Source organism: Gigantopelta aegis, chromosome 4, assembly GCF_016097555.1.
Source record: "Gigantopelta aegis isolate Gae_Host chromosome 4, Gae_host_genome, whole genome shotgun sequence".
NCBI lineage: Eukaryota > Metazoa > Mollusca > Gastropoda > Neomphalida > Peltospiridae > Gigantopelta > Gigantopelta aegis.
In genome coordinates, this window is record NC_054702.1 from 119,217,599 (window position 1) to 119,236,536 (window position 18,938).

Here is an 18,938-nt window from a genome sequence, read left to right on the forward strand (position 1 = left end):
ATATGACTGATAAATGATCATAAGATATTGATAAATAAGTTGTTACATACATATAGTACTACTATTTTTTCTTTCTTTTTTTAAATGATCATATGGTATTGATAAATAAATTGTTACATACATACATACAAGGACTACTTTATACATATAGTACTAGTTTTTTATATTGATAAATTAAATGAAATAACTGACAAGTGATCATAACGTATTGATACATAAGTTGTTACATACATATAGTACTAGTTTTTTATATTGATAAATTAAATGAGATAACTGACAAGTGTTCATAACGTATTGATACATAAGTTGTTACATACATATAGTAGTAGGTTTTTATATTGATAAATTAAATGAGATAACTGACAAGTGATCATAACGCAGACCTGTCAACCTTTAGTCAAGAGAAAGCAGGAGGTGTGTGTTGAAAAAGCAGGAGATTTTGTCAAAAAGCAGAAGATTTTTAAAATTCACACAATTTAATCCAAAATTGCAAGATTTAAAAAAAACATTATTACAATAAGTTATATGAATACTATATAATGTCCTATATACTTGTTAACCTTAGATCTTGGCATTAATAAAAAAAAAAATCTTTTTTTTTTTTCTTTTTTTTTTTTAAAGTTTAAATATTATTATGATTTAATACATTAAAAAAAAAAAAAAAAAAATTATTCAAAAATGTTAAGAACATGAACAAGAAATTAAAAAATTACCAAAGACAAATTTATATAAATCTTATAAATTAATATTCAGTTTTTACTATAATGAGGAACGGTGGCGTGGTACTTATTTAAAATCATTATAATGATGCAATAAACATTGTATTTTCATTAATCATAAGTAAAACCTCATTACGGACATCGTGTGAAATATACCATTATGATGACAACAAACATTATAATAACACGTCATTTTATAAACTCCATGTCCTTTTTTAACAATATAAATAGGCTATCCCACAATTCTCACTTCGGCAAAGGTTAAACAGTCGGGACAATTCGTTCTGTTACATTCTCAGAAACCGAAAGTAGTCGACATTTTCCGGAATTTTTTTTATGCTTACAAAAATGTCATTTAACAGGAGAAATTGTCTCCCGCACAGGTGTGAGGAGATTTTATAAAATACCGGGAGACTCTCGCAGAATGTGGGAGGGTTGACAGGTCTGTCATAACGTATTAATACATAAGTTGTTACATAATTATAGTACTAGTTTTTTATATTGATAAATTAAATGAGATAACTGACAAGTGATCATAACGTATTGATACATAAGTTGTTACATACATATAGTACTAGTTTTTTATATTGATAAATTAAATGAGATAACTGACAAGTGATCATAACGTATTGATACATAAGTTGTTACATACATATAGTACTAGTTTTTTTATATTTATAAATAAGTTGTTACATATAGAAAGTACTACTATTATATATTGATAAATATGTTGATAATATGTTACATACATGCAGTACTAGTTTTTTTTATTAATAATAAGTTCTTACAAGTTCTTAATTGATAAATTAATTGATATGACTGATAAATGATCATAAGATATTGATGAATAAGTTGTTACATACATATAGTACTACTATTTTTTCTTTCTTTTTTTAAATATAATAAGTGATCATATGGTATTGATAAATAAATTGTTACATACATGTAGTACTACTTTTTATATTGATAAGTAAATTGTTACATACATGTAGTACTACTTTTTATATTGATAAGTAAATTGTTACATACATGTAGTACTACTTTTTATATTGATAAGTAAATTGTTACATACATGTACTACTTTTTTTATTGATAAGTAAATTGTTACCAACAAATGTACATATAGTATTATTTTTTTCATATTGATACATCAAGTTGTAACAACATTGATACTATTTTTTTTTATATTGCTAAATAATTTTTTACTTAAATATATTGATAAATACATGTAAGTTGCTACATACATAAAGGACTACTTTTTTATATTGATAAATATCTTGTTACATACATGTAGTACTAATTTTTTTGTTACATATATATATATATTTATCATATAATATCTTACATTTTCAGTGCAATCAAAGTATGTGATATTTTTCAGATCACTTACTTTAAGAATTTAATAACTTTGCAAATTAGATGTAAATTAGTCGCGTCTCGGCTCTAGGTTTATTGACATTTAAGCAAACGTACTTGGGTGACACTCCATGATTGACGTATGCATTCATAGTCATCAAATAAAAACATTTCAATGGCAATTTGACACTGAAAGCTGTCCAGCGTTCAAAAAACAAAAAACGTTAGGCATAACTTTATTTTGATGTAAGGACATCCAAAATGACGTCATTCGAGTTTGACGTCATTTGCGTTCAGAAATACACTGCGCCACATATTCTCATTTGAATATCTAGTAATGGCACACTGGAATTAAAGTTGCGTGTACAGTTTACAAAAACACGTTGTATTAAGCTTGAGCTTATATGGTAAAGAGATTATTACCCTCGTGTATTTCGGTATTGTCAATATCATATATTAGGAATAAAAATAATGTATTATGCTCGCCAGAGGCTCGCATAATACAATTTTTATTCCTAATATGTGATATTGACGATACCGAAAAACACGAGGGTAATAACCTCGATATATGTAGTACTGATTTTTTTATATTGATAAATTGTTATATACATATAGTACTACTTTTTATATGCCCACCTATGATGGGTCGTATTATGGTATGGCGTTGTATGTCCATCCATCCGTACGTACATCAACGTTTTCTTGTCCGGACCATATCTTGCATACTGATGCATACAGGACCATCAAACCTCACATGTAGGAACAACTTGGAATGGCTGTTTGTCCCATACTATTACTTGGTCACTGTGACCTACTTTTCATGGTCTAATGCACATAACAGTAAATCCTTGTCCGGACCATATCTTGCATACAGATGCATACAGGACCATCAAACCTCATATGTAAGAACAACTTGGGATGGCTGTGTGTCGCATACTATTACTAGGTCACTGTGAACCACATGTAGGAACTTGGGATGGTGGTTGGTCCAAAACAAACTGTTCATCCATCTCATTGCAAAAATTTCACATAATTAAAATTGAATCATACCCATAACATATTCATGAATATAGATATGGTTTTCCATTAAACTCCTGATGGGCGTATCATGTACCTCACCGATACTCTTATTAAAAATAGTATAATGATAAATAATCATATCATATTGATAAATAGTTGTTACATACATATATGGACTACTTCTTTATGTTGATTTATAAATTGTTTCATACTTAGATGTAGTACTACTTTTTTTAAATAGTACAATGATAAGTGATCATATGGTATTGATAAATAAATTGTTACATACAGACCTGGTATATAGACTATAGAGTATAATAAACGAGTTACCAGTTATTATCAAATTTATTTCACGAGGGACATAAATTTGATAATAACTGGAACCGAGTTTGTTATTCTATTTATTACCTCAGCTATTTTTTTTCTTCTAAAAACCTTTATTTTCCACGCACATGAACGAAGGCCAACCTGTATGGAAATGAAGGAAAACACTAAATACGCACTGTTCTGAGAATTACTATAACGTTGTAATTTAATCACGTTCAAAGATAATTTAAAAAACACACAAGTTCTCTTTATTCTGCTTCAAAATCTATAATGAGACCCGTAAACGCAAACTCTTTAAACTACATGACGTCATCTTGGGTTTGTCAAATCGTAATGACGTCATATTTAGTACCGACAAAGTCATTGTTTTGTAAGCGTCAAATTGTCCAATAGTATTGTTCATTAAACCAATGCAGAATATTTCTCACTGAGAAAATATGGAAAATATTTTCCCTGTTATGAGTGACCGCTGGGGTAATAAACTTTTTTATATTGATAATAAGTTCTTAGATACATATGGTACTACTTTTTTATATTGATAATAAGTTCTTACATACATATGGTACTACTTTTTTATATTGATAATAAGTTCTTACATACATATGGTACTACTTTTTTATATTGATAAATATTTGTTATATACATATTGTATTACTTTTTTATATTGATAAATAAGTTCTTACATACAGAAAGTACTACTATTATATATTGATAAATACGTTGTTAAGTACTGCTTTACTATATTAATAAATAAATTGTTACATACATATAGTACAATTTTTTGTTATATCGATAAATAAGTTGTTACCAATATATAGTACTACTTTTTTATTTTTACAAATAATTTGTTACATACATATAGTACTATTTGTTTTATATTTATAAATAAGTTGTTACATACCTAGAGTACAACTTTTTTCTTACTTCCTTTAGTTAACATTTTATTCAGTAAGTTTTCAGTTGTCGCTAATGAAAAGTTTAAAAAGAAAACATTGCCATACATTGTGAGATGGACAAGAGAGTCGCTTTTGTCAGATTGAAATGCATGCTTGTCAAAACATCTATTTTACACTCTTGGCTCCACTCCTATTTCCAACACTCGCTTCTTTGTTAATTATTTACTCTTTGTTTACATTTATATATATTTATACATATACAAAGGTTTATACAGATAGATGTGTGTGTGTATGTACTCACACATTTTAAAACAGGTAATTAATTTTACTAATGTTAACTATTATAAAAATGGTAAAGTCTCCAGAATCACAGAGCACTATGACAGTCTTGTCAAATATCCTTTGGACACTGCCTTCAGTAGAGATACAAGTTTAACATGCTTCATTATTATCAATAATTATATGTTCAAAGTGACAGTTCTGCAGCAGACGTTGTTATGTGATATTTACAAACTAAATGATTACACTGGGAGTGATGACAGACAGGCCATTACGAGTTCCTTGGGACTGCTGCTGTTGTTTCTTCAAAGGCTCATTGTGTGTCACAGAATGTGCATACCGACAAGGCAGACTGAGTAATACAGACTTACCCATAACATATGTATGGTGAGAACAAACAACCAATAAAGTGTTACAGACGGGGGTGGGTGGAGGGGTTATACAAAGGTAAACACTTTTGTTGGACATACCGGTACAAGAACTTGCATCAACTAACACAGATGATCACAATTGGCTAGTGAACAAAATGCAAATAACGTAATTGTGTGTACTTAACAGCAAATAATAATCATTAAAAGAAATGTTTTATAGTATGTTTGCAATCCTGAAAATGACAGAGTATGAAATAACTTTGTTTATGGAAACAGTTTACCCCAGTTGAAAGTACCTCTTTTACAGAACATTATTTATTTTATTTGTTTCTTAATGTGATCTTTATTTTATTGTTTTATTTATTTGTTGTTTAATTTTATTATTTTGTATATATATATATATATATTATATACAATAGCATGCTTGTGAAGGTTTATGTAATATATGTATTATAGAGTTACTAATTTTGTTAGACAAGAGTGCATGTATATACATGTATGTGCATTACTATGGGTCAGAGTGTATATACATGTATGTGCATTACTATGGGTCAGAGTGTAATAGTATGTATACATGCATGTGCATTACTATGGGTCAGAGTGTAATAGTATGTATACATGCATGTGCATTACTATGGGTCAGATTCTAATAGTATGTATACACGCATGCACATTACTATGGGTCAGATTATAATAGTATATACATGTATTAGTAATTACTGTTAGAATAGAGACTATTTATACTAGCATATATTTAGTTAAATCTTGTGAAAGACACATGTGGAAATTGCAGTAATACTTATGTTGAAAAACAAGTGCATACGAAGTTTTGTTACTTGTTATCTTAATTGTTACTGAATTACAATTGATGGAGTAATGTTAAATAAGAATTAAGAAAAAAAAAAATCAGTTTTCAAAACTAATTTTCTGTCAGTTATACCTGTTGTTAGTGGTGTCTTACAAACGCCTAAATTATATAATACATTTACAATAATTTACATCTGGAGTCTTAAAACAACTTTTAAAAATATTTAAGAAGTTTATTTTTATCCCTAACTTGAACCTGCTGACCCTAAATCTTTTTTTGTACTCGAAAATTGTCCTGGACAGACAGTCCAGCTGTGGCGACTGACTGCCCGGACATAGCTTCATAAGTTAGTGTTAGTATGAGAGGAAACCTGCTGCTTATTATTAATATGGCTTCTAGATTATGGTAGCCCCACTCCCATGACTAGTTATATTCAATGTTGGGCTAATATATAACTACTATTGCCATGCCTGATGGCTAGTGAATTTGTTTTGGTCCAATGTTGCAGTTAAGTCTATTTTGTAAATATAAATATCCTGCCCACCCCAACCCCCCAATGTTAGTCTTTTTAAGCTCTATCTTCCTGTTTAGGTGGCATCTCATTATTACTGTTATTTAGTAAAATTGCCTTAACTTAAAGAGAAGTAGGGTTAGTGAATTTTTAATTGTGGCTAGTAAATTTAAAAAATCACTGATCTCATGGCTAGTGGATTTTATAAAAATTCTAGAAGCCCTGTACTAAACAGCAAGGGATCTTTTATATGCACTCTCCCACAGAGAGGACAGTACATGCCACAGCCTTTGATAAACCAGTTCTGGACACTGGTCGGTGTAAGTGGTTACACCTAGCCATTGAGGTTTTCAAAACTCTCACTAGCTTTAGAGCCGGTACAGCGATTAAAAATCCCATTTGCAATGTGTGGAATTTGAAGCCCATAGCATTACCAACATACAATGGAGACGGGTAAACAAAATAATTGTTTTTCATCTTGACTGTCCAGTCAGATTCAAAGGACAATGATGAATGGTATTGTTGGTTTGCATAATGTATTTCTATACATGCAGGGGTTATTTTGGATACCGATAGTCAACACCTCTATTTAATATCCACAAATAAAATTATTTTCCAAAATAAAATGTTTTTCCTACCTACCTACCCTATATTTTCCCAACATGTAATAGGAAACAAGTAACCTCTTTTTTTCTGGCCCTATCAAAACTGCGAGTCACAATTGACTTGCAGTTATTTTAATTTTAAAATTGTTGAAAATTCTGTCAATTTACCCTTTGTGCCATAGAATTAGATTTAGAATTACAAAAGCACATAATAAACATCAAATACCAACTTGTTTATTGTCAAGATACAATTTGATTATTGGAAAAGATCCCACTTAAATTTAGCACATCGTTGCCTGGTCTTGATTCAGTTTGGATTAACACGATAAAACTTTTATTATTGGAAAAGATCCACTTAAATTTAGCTCATCGTTTCCTAGTCTTGATTCAGTTTGGCACAAGACTAGATATCAACACATTTCGCATAGGTTCCATTTTACTAATACCAAAAAAGTATCATTTTCATTGTCTTGTAACAGAAACAAATTAATTAATACTTAACCCTATTGCTTTTTAATGGAATATTCAACTATTTTGTTAACATTTTAATGATGAAATATTATGACTGGCCGATTGTGCACGGGAAAAATTACGAATTATCGAAATACATTTTCCTTTGCCATATGAATACTACAAAACCATTTTTAATAGTTATTTAATAGTTATTAAAGGAATCCTCACGCAAGACATTTGGACTGGTATGCATATTCAACAATATATAACGCACATTACTGCTTAATATCAAGTATAATCGTATAGTTAAAGGAGAGGACAGGCATTTGGACTGGTATGCATATTCAACAATATATAACGCACATTATTACTTAATATCATCAAGTATAATCGCATAGTTAATTAATAAAATGGTTAAATGTGACGTCTATTAGATATAACGGGCGCAGCCATTTTGTACCATCCCAGTGAATACGCCCTCTGGCGAGCTGGTGGTTACGTAATACCTAACGTGTCATGTCAGGAATTAGTCTTAGAACTGAAGAAACAAAACATACCTGATTTTTACGGATGCTTCACAATGTTCTGTAATAATATTCATCTCATTAAGCCAGCAATAAGTATATATTATTTTTCAATACCAAATAAACCACCATTATCAAAGTGTCAAAATAACTGTATTATGTTTTGTCCATATATTAACCCACATACTGAAATGATAATCGGAGTGTTTTCATAGTTAATTGGTCTTTTCTTTCTGTGACCTGTACCTGTGGTTCCTGATTGGCAGGTATATATTTGGACGGTTGCCAGTCTAGGTTTCTAGACACAAAACAAATATGTGCCTGTTTTATTAAGCTCACAGGGTATTGTGGGATAACTGCGTGGCCACCCCTAAAATGGTAATGAACATTATCAGCTGTCCTGCTTTATTACTGTAAATAATTCTGTAAAACCCTTGATTAAGTAGACTTCCACATCTAAAATCACAAAACTGGATGCACCGAAAACAAAAGAAAATGGCTGCCCCCAGTTAGCAGGAATAATCACATCTTTTTGTTAACTCTAAAATTACGTGGGTTTTTCTTTTCTTTTCTTAAAGTGTCAGTATGTGTTGTGGTCCGGGTATGCATCTTTCCAACACATAAAGCTCATGTTTGAGTTTACTGTCCCTTTAACAGATTATTACAAAACAACTTATAGAAAAAATAAATGTGGAAAATAAGATATTATTTTTCAAACAATTCTGTGTTTGCTATTGGCAAACAATTTAATAATATGTTATAGTATATGTATGTACATGTACAAGCGATATACTGGTAATTATGGTAAAATTGGAGTAATATTTCTTTTTTACATTTATTTGTTTTATCATCAGTGTTTTTCTTTTGATTGCATTATACAAATACTGAATTAATTATTGTCTGTACTGATCTAGTTTTGAATTTTGGTCATAAAAGTTTTTACAACCACTAACTTCAGATGGGTACCAGTCTAGTAATAAAAATTATCATATGAGGTGGGGTTGCCATTGTTAATAGTCAGAATATATAAAATTATCTACTTTAATAGTAAAGAATTTATCTAATTTAATAATACAAGCATTATGTAATTTAATAGTAAAACTAATTTAATAATGAAGGCTTTATTTAATTTAATAGTAAATGCTTTATTTTATTTAATAGTAAAGGCTTTATCTAATTTAATAGTAAAGGCTTTATCTAATTTAATAGTAAAGGCTTTATCTAATGTAATAGTAAATGCTTTATTTTATTTAATAGTAAAGGCTTTATCTAATTTAATAGTAAAGGCTTTATCTAATGTAATAGTAAAGACTTTATCAAATTTAATAGTAAAGGCTTTATATAATTTAATAGTAAAGGCTTTATATAATTTAATAGTAAAGGTTTTATCTAATTTAATAGTAAAGGCTTTATCTAATGTAATATTAAAGACCTTATCTAATTTAATAGTTTAGGCTTTATTTAATTTAATAGTAAAGACTTTATCTAGTAATAAAATCAGTAATGAAGGCTTTGGCTAGATAGAAACTAAAACAAGATTTCCACTACTATATAAGATATGTATTTGTAACTATGTTAGCATGCAATGTGATTAGATTAGAATAATGAAATTTTGTTTTGTGACGTGCATAGATATTGAGATATTTGTTGTAATAATATAGACTTTTTAATACATGAAACTGTTTGGACTAGATGTGGCTCGGTGGTTTATAGTTTGGTTCTTTTATTGCATATTCATTAAAACATTGCTATTATAATTGCCAATTCCTGTTTAATGCTGTGGTTATCATCTCTACATTTCTTGTTAAATATTAAATTTACCACCTCAAGATCCTTATTGGATGTTATTAACATCTGGACATTTGGCCCCTAATTTTGTATTGATGCTGTTTTCAGCCGGTGATTAAGCAGACAGTTGAGAAAGCTAAACCTAAGGAGTCTAAGCCATCAGCTGCTCCTAGTACACCAACAACTGCAGTGTCTGCAGCAGCCTCGGCAACACCCTCTACTACCGTGACAACAGCCACACCATCAGATATAGTTTCTGAAATGCCGTCGTTGACACCGGCATCTGTGCAGGAACCAACGCCAGCCGTGACGTCTGTGCTGGATTCCACCCTAGTCTCGAAAGCACCGGACTCGATGTCGCGCTCCATGACAGACATGTCGAAGTCGAGCCAGGACATCTCGGTTCTCGAGTACAAGGCCAAGCTGGCCGAACACCGCAGACTGGCGCGCGAGAAGGCAGAGCGAGCACACGAGTTGGAGAGACAGAGGCTGGAGCAAGAGAGGTAGGTCTACTGTGTGGTGTAACAGCAGATCTTAATTACAGGTTGACACATTTAACATATGGTCTGACAGTAGATCTCAGTTACAGGTTGACATATTTAACATATGGACTGACAGTAGATCTCAGTTACGGATTGACACATTTAACATATGGTCTGACAGCAGATCTCGGTTACGGGTTGACACATTTAACATGGTCTGACAACAGATCTATGGTCTGACAGCAGATCTCGGTTACGGGTTGACACATTTAACATACGGTCTGACAGCAGAATTTAAAAGTTGACACATTTAACATATGGTCTGACAGCAGATCTCAGTTACGGGTTGACACATTTAACATATGGTCTAACAGCAGAATTTACAAGTTGACACATTTAACATGTGGTCTGACAGCAGATCTCATTTATGGGTTGACGCATATAGCATATGGTCTGACAGCAGATCTCAGTTACGGGTTGACACATTTAACATGGTCTGACAACAGATCTCAGTTAATGGGTTGACACATTTAACATGGTCTGACAGCAGATCTCGGTTACGGGTTGACACATTTAACATACGGTCTGACAGCAGAATTTAAAAGTTGACACATTTAACATGGTCTGACAGCAAATCTCAGTTACGGGTTGACACATTTAACATACGTTCTGACAGCAGAATTTAAAAGTTGACACATTTAACATATGGTCTGACAGCAGATCTCAGTTACGGGTTGACACATTTAACATATGGTCTGACAGTAGATCTCGGTTACGGGTTGACACATTTAACAAACGGTCTGACAGCAGATCTCAGTTATGGGTTGACATATTTAGCATATTGTCTGAAAGCAGATCTCAGTTATGGGTTGACACATTTAATGTGATCTGACAGTAGATCTCAGTTACGGGTTGATATTTAACATATGGTCTGACAGTAGATCTCAGTTACGGGTTGACACATGCATGTATTTACTGTATGGTCTGACAGCAGATCAGATTTACATGCTACAGTATTTACTATAATAATAATGTTCAGTTGATCAGATTGGTATGTTTACATTTACTATATGGTCTAAGGATTGATCAGATTTTTAAATTTTGACACATTTAATATATGTTTGACAGTTGATGAGATTTACATTTTGATGAGATTTACATACATGGGCCACATTTGATCCTTTATTTTCTTTAACCTATAACTATTTGATAACAGCTTATGGTTATGGACACATTTGATTCTGCAAAAGGCTTCTACTCATATTGTTGTAGAGCAGTATCTACCTACAGGTGTATCGTACTGTTGTAGAGCAGTATCTACCTACAGGTGTATCGTACTGTTGTAGAGCAGTATCTACCTACAGGTGTATCGTACTGTTGTAGAGCATCAACTACATACAGGTGTATCGTACTGTTGTAGAGCATCAACTACATACAGGTGCATCGTACTGTTGTAGAGCATCAACTACATACAGGTGCATCGTACTGTTGTAGAGCAGTATCTACCTACAGGTGCATCGTACTGTTGTAGAGCAGTATCTACCTACAGGTGCATCGTACTGTTGTAGAGCAGTAACTACATACAGGTGCATCGTACTGTTGTAGAGCAGTATCTACCTACAGGTGCATCGTACTGTTGTAGAGCAGTATCTACCTACAGGTGCATCGTACTGTTGTAGAGCAGTATCTACCTACAGGTGCATCGTACTGTTGTAGAGCAGTAACTACATACAGGTGCATCGTACTGTTGTAGAGCAGTAACTACATACAGGTGCATCGTACTGTTGTAGAGCAGTAACTACATACAGGTGCATCGTACTGTTGTAGAGCAGTAACTACATACAGGTGCATCGTACTGTTGTAGAGCAGTATCTACCTACAGGTGCATCGTACTGTTGTAGAGCAGTAACTACATACAGGTGCATCGTACTGTTGTAGAGCAGTAACTACATACAGGTGCATTGTACTGTTGTAGAGCAGTAACTACATACAGGTGCATCGTACTGTTGTAGAGCAGTATCTACCTACAGGTGCATCGTACTGTTGTAGAGCAGTATCTACCTACAGGTGCATCGTACTGTTGTAGAGCAGTATCTACCTACAGGTGCATCGTACTGTTGTAGAGCAGTATCTACCTACAGGTGCATCGTACTGTTGTAGAGCAGTAACTACATACAGGTGCATCGTACTGTTGTAGAGCAGTAACTACATACAGGTGCATCGTACTGTTGTAGAGCAGTATCTACCTACAGGTGCATCGTACTGTTGTAGAGCAGTATCTACCTACAGGTGTATCGTACTGTTGTAGAGCATTAACTACATACAGGTGTATCGTATTGCAGGCTTGCTGAGGAAGAGAGAATGCGCCTTGAGGAGGAGGAACAGCGTCGACAGGAAGAAGAATTACTGCGACTAGCAGCGGAAGCGAAGCTGATTGAGGATGAGCGTTTGGCAGCGGCCATTGCAGCTGAGGAACAACGTAAACGTGAGGAGGCCGAACGCATGGAGGCCGATAGGATAGCGGTGAGATGTTATATGTTACTAGTTATATCATTAATATATCTTACAATGTAAATGTAAGGAGGCCAAGAGGATAGCAGTGAGATGTTACATGTTACCAGTTACATCTTATATCATTAATATATCTAACAATGTAAACGTGAACATGCCGAGAGGATAGCAGTGAGATGTTACATGTTACTAGTTACATCTTATATCATTGATATATCTAACAATGTAAACATGAGCATGCCGAGAGGATAGCAGTGTTACTAGTTATATATTAATATCATTAATATAGCTTTCAGCTTTATTTTTATCATATATTATGTCATATGTTATATGTTGTGTACTATTTATCCAGGGTTATGCCGAGCAGATTTATAAAACAGCATTACACTTTAAAAAGTAAGCTGTTAGTATTACTGACTTAAATACTGTAGAGCAAAAGTCTTAACTTAAATGTGTGGCTGTATTTTATGGTGGTGGGTAGTGAATGTTACTATTTATGTCTTGCATTGCGTGTGGTCATTAAGTCTGATATCATGTTGGGGTGGGTAGTGAATGTTACTATTTATGTCTTGCATTGCGTGTGGTCATTTAGTCTGGTATCATGTCAGGGGCCAGATCTAGCTCAGTCGGTGTAGCTCTTGCCTGAGGTGTTTGTCTTGAAGGATTGAACCACCTCAGTAGCTCAATTCTTTGAATAGTTTTTTCCCATTCCAACCAACTGGTATATGAAAAGCCATTAATTGTGTTCTGTCTGTGGAACATACAAGATGTAACGGGCTTCCTCTTGAAGAAGCCATATCAGAATAACAAGTGTTTGACATCCAATAACCAGTGAAGAAGCCCTATCAGAATAACAAGTGTTTGACATCCAATAACCAGTGAAGAAGCCCTATCAGAATAACAAGTGTTTGACATCCAATAACCAGTGAAGATCCCTATCAGAGTAACAAGTGTTTGACATCCAATAACCAGTGAAGAAGCCCTATCAGAATAACAAGTGTTTGACATCCAATAACCAGTGAAGAAGCCCTATCAGAATAACAAGTGTTTGACATCCAATAACCAGTGAAGAAGCCCTATCAGAGTAACAAGTGTTTGACATCCAATAACCAGTGAAGAAGCCCTATCAGAATAACAAGTGTTTGACATCCAATAACCAGTGAAGAAGCCCTATCAGAATAACAAGTGTTTGACATCCAATAACCAGTGAAGAAGCCCTATCAGAATAACAAGTGTTTGACATCCAATAACCAGTGAAGATCCCTATCAGAGTAACAAGTGTTTGACATCCAATAACCAGTGAAGAAGCCCTATCAGAATAACAAGTGTTTGACATCCAATAACCAGTGAAGAAGCCCTATCAGAGTAACAAGTGTTTGACATCCAATAACCAGTGAAGAAGCCCTATCAGAGTAACAAGTGTTTGACATCCAATAACCAGTGAAGAAGCCCTATCAGAATAACAAGTGTTTGACATCCAATAACCAGTGAAGAAGCCCTATCAGAATAACAAGTGTTTGACATCCAATAACCAGTGAAGAAGCCCTATCAGAATAACAAGTGTTTGACATCCAATAACCAGTGAAGAAGCCCTATCAGAGTAACAAGTGTTTGACATCCAATAACCAGTGAAGAAGCCCTATCAGAGTAACAAGTGTTTGACATCCAATAACCAGTGAAGAAGCCCTATCAGAGTAACAAGTGTTTGACATCCAATAACCAGTGAAGAAGCCCTATCAGAGTAACAAGTGTTTGACATCCAATAACCAGTGAAGAAGCCCTATCAGAGTAACAAGTGTTTGACATCCAATAACCAGTGAAGAAGCCCTATCAGAATAACAAGTGTTTGACATCCAATAACCTGTGAAGAAGCCCTATCAGAATAACAAGTGTTTGACTTCCAATAACCAGTGAAGAAGCCCTATCAGAATAACAAGTGTTTGACATCCAATAACCAGTGAAGAAGCCCTATCAGAATAACAAGTGTTTGACATCCAATAACCAGTGAAGAAGCCCTATCAGAATAACAAGTGTTTGACATCCAATAACCAGTGAAGAAGCCCTATCAGAATAACAAGTGTTTGACATCCAATAACCAGTGAAGAAGCCCTATCAGAATAACAAGTGTTTGACATCCAATAACCAGTGAAGAAGCCCTATCAGAATAACAAGTGTTTGACATCCAATAACCAGTGAAGAAGCCCTATCAGAGTAACAAGTGTTTGACATCCAATAACCAGTGAAGAAGCCCTATCAGAATAACAAGTGTTTGACATCCAATAACCAGTGAAGAAGCCCTATCAGAATAACAAGTGTTTGACATCCAATAACCAGTGAAGAAGCCCTATCAGAGTAACAAGTGTTTGACATCCAATAACCAGTGAAGAAGCCCTATCAGAGTAACAAGTGTTTGACATCCAATAACCAGTGAAGAAGCCCTATCAGAGTAACAAGTGTTTGACATCCAATAACCAGTGAAGAAGCCCTATCAGAGTAACAAGTGTTTGACATCCAATAACCTGTGAAGAAGCCCTATCAGAATAACAAGTGTTTGACTTCCAATAACCAGTGAAGAAGCCCTATCAGAATAACAAGTGTTTGACATCCAATAACCAGTGAAGAAGCCCTATCAGAATAACAAGTGTTTGACATCCAATAACCAGTGAAGAAGCCCTATCAGAATAACAAGTGTTTGACATCCAATAACCAGTGAAGAAGCCCTATCAGAATAACAAGTGTTTGACATCCAATAACCAGTGAAGAAGCCCTATCAGAATAACAAGTGTTTGACATCCAATAACCAGTGAAGAAGCCCTATCAGAATAACAAGTGTTTGACTTCCAATAACCAGTGAAGAAACCCTATCAGAATAACAAGTGTTTGACATCCAATAACCAGATATCACTTAGAGAAGATAAATGTAGAATACAATAGTATATCACTAAGAGAAGATAAATGTAGAATACAATAGTATATCACTAAGAGAAGATAAATAGAATACAATAGTAGAATACAATAGTATATCACTAAGAGAAGATAAATGTAGAATACAATAGTATATCACTAAGAGATAAATGTAGAATACAATAGTATATCACTAAGAGAAGATAAATGTAGAATACAATAGTATATCACTAAGAGAGAAAATGTAGAATACAATAGTATATCACTAAGAGAAGATAAATAAGTAGAATACAATAGTATATCACTAAGAGAAGATAAATGTAGAATACAATAGTATATCACTAAGAGAAGATAAATGTAGAATACAATAGTATATCACTAAGAGAAGATAAATGTAGAATACAATAGTATATCACTAAGAGAAGATAAATGTAGAATACAATAGTATATCACTAAGAGAAGATAAATGTAGAATACAATAGTATATCACTAAGACAAGATATCAAAGAGAAGATAAAATGTAGAATACAATAGTATATCACTAAGAGAAGTAGAATACAATAGTATATCACTAAGAGAAGATAAATGTAGAATACAATAGTATATCACTAAGAGAAGATAAATGTAGAATACAATAGTATATCACTAAGAGAAGAAATAAATACAATAGTATATCACTAAGAGAAGATAAATGTAGAATACAATAGTATATCACTAAGAGAAGATAAATGTAGAATACAATAGTATATCACTAAGAGAAGATAAATGTAATGTAGAATACAATAGTATATCACTAAGAGAAGATAAATGTAGAATACAATAGTATATCACTAAGAGAAGATAAATGTATGTAGAATACAATAGTATATCACTAAGAGAAGATAAATGTAGAATACAATAGTATATCACTAAGAGAAGATAAATGTAGAATACAATAGTATATCACTAAGAGAAGATAAATGTAGAATACAATAGTATATCACTAGAGAAGATAAATGTAGAATACAATAGTATATCACTAAGAGAAGAAAAGTAGAATACAATAGTATATCACTAAGAGAAGTATAAATATAATGTAGAATACAATAGTATATCACTAAGAGAAGATACAATAGTATATCACTAAGAGAAGGTAAATATAAATGTAGAATACAATAGTATATCGCTAAGAGAAGATAAATGTAGAATACAATAGTATATCACTTAGAGAAGGTAAATGTAGAATACGATAAATGTAGAATACAATTAGTATATCACTAAGAGAAGATAAATGTAGAATACAGTAGTATATCGCTAAGAGAAGGTAAATGTAGAATACAATAGTATATCATTAAGAGAAGATAAATGTAGAATACAATAGTATATCACTAAGAGAAGAAATGTAAAAGTAGAATACAATAGTATATCACTAAGATAGAAGATAAAGATAAATGTAGAATACAATAGTATATCACTAAGTAGAATACAATAGTATATCACTAAGAGAAGATAAATACAATAGTATATAGAATACAATAGTATATCACTAAGAGAAGATAAATGTAGAATACAATAGTATATCACTAAGAGAAGGTAAATGTAGAATACAATAGTATATCACTAAGAGAAGATAAATGTAGAATACAATAGTATATCACTAAGAGAAGATAAATCACTAAGAGAAGATAGTATATAGAATACAATAGTATATATATCACTAAGAGAAGATAAATGTAGAATACAATAGTATATCACTAAGAGAAGATAAATGTAGAATACAATAGTATATCACTAAGAGAAGATAAATGTAGAATACAATAGTATATCACTAAGAGAAGATAAATGTAGAATACAATAGTATATCACTAAGAGAAGATAAATGTAGAATACAATAGTATATCACTAAGAGAAGATAAATGTAGAATACAATAGTATATCACTAAGAGAAGATAAATGTAGAATACAATAGTATATCACTAAGAGAAGATAAATGTAGAATACAATAGTATATCACTAAGAGAAGATAAATAAAGAGAATACAATAGTATATCACTAAGAGAAGATAAATGTAGAATACAATAGTATATCACTAAGAGAAGGTATAAATGTAGAATACAATAGTATATCACTAAGAGAAGATAAATGTAGAATACAATAGTATATCACTAAGAGAAGATAAATATAAATGTAGAATACAATAGTATATCACTAAGAGAAGATAAATGTAGAATACAATAGTATATCACTAAGAGAAGATAAATGTAGAATACAATAGTATATCACTAGAGAAGATAAATGTAGAATACAATAGTATATCACTAAGAGAAGACAATATATATCACTAAGTAGAAGAATACAATAGTATATCACTAAGAAGAAAATAAATGTAGAATAAAGTATATCACTAAGAGAAGATAAATGTAGAATACAATAGTATATCACTAAGAGAAGATAAATGTAGAATACAATAGTATATCACTAAGAGAAGATAAATGTAGAATACAATAGTATATCACTAAGAGAAGATAAATGTAGAATACAATAGTATATCACTAAGAGAAGATAAATATAAATGTAGAATACAATAGTATATCACTAAGAGAAGATAAATGTAGAATACAATAGTATATCACTAAGAATAAAATGTAGAATACAATAGTATATCACTAAGAGAAGATAAATGTAGAATACAATAGTATATCACTAAGAGAAGATAAATGTAGAATACAATAGTATATCACTAAGAGAAGATAAATATAAATGTAGAATACAATAGTATATCACTAAGAGAAGATAAATGTATACAATAGTAGAATACAATAGTATATCACTAAGAGAAGATAAATACAATAGTATATCACTAAGTAGAATACAATAGTATATCACTAAGAGAAGATAAATATAAATGTAGAATACAATAGTATATCACTTAGAGAAGATAAAATGTAGAATACAATAGTATATCACTAAGAGAAGATAAATATAAATGTAGAATACAATAGTATATCACTAAGAGAAGATAAATGTAGAATACAATAGTATATCACTAAGAGAAGGTAAATGTAGAATACAATAGTATATCACTTAGAGAAGATAAATGTAGAATACAATAGTATATCACTAAGAGAAGATAAATGTAGAATACAATAGTATATCACTAAGAGAAGATAAATATAAATGTAGAATACAATAGTATATCACTAAGAGAAGGTACAATAATATCACTGTAGAATACAATAGTATATCACTAAGAGAAGATAAATGTAGAATACAATAGTATATCACTAAGAGAAGATAAATGTAGAATACAATAGTATATCACTAAGAGAAGATAAATGTAGAATACAATAGTATATCACTAAGAGAAGATAAATGTAGAATACAATAGTATATCACTAAGAGAAG

The 18,938-nt window shown here is 31.8% G+C and overlaps 1 protein-coding gene across 1 annotated transcript in view; it reads left to right on the plus strand.

The window, feature by feature from the left end:
• Window positions 1-18,938, plus strand: part of LOC121370229 — an 89,587-nt gene that overhangs the window by 51,835 nt on the left and 18,814 nt on the right. The window contains exons 9-10 of the mRNA XM_041495353.1: window positions 9,766-10,160; window positions 12,482-12,662. Of these exons, the coding sequence (XP_041351287.1) occupies window positions 9,766-10,160; window positions 12,482-12,662 (576 nt within the window). The remainder of the gene's footprint in view (window positions 1-9,765; window positions 10,161-12,481; window positions 12,663-18,938) is intronic.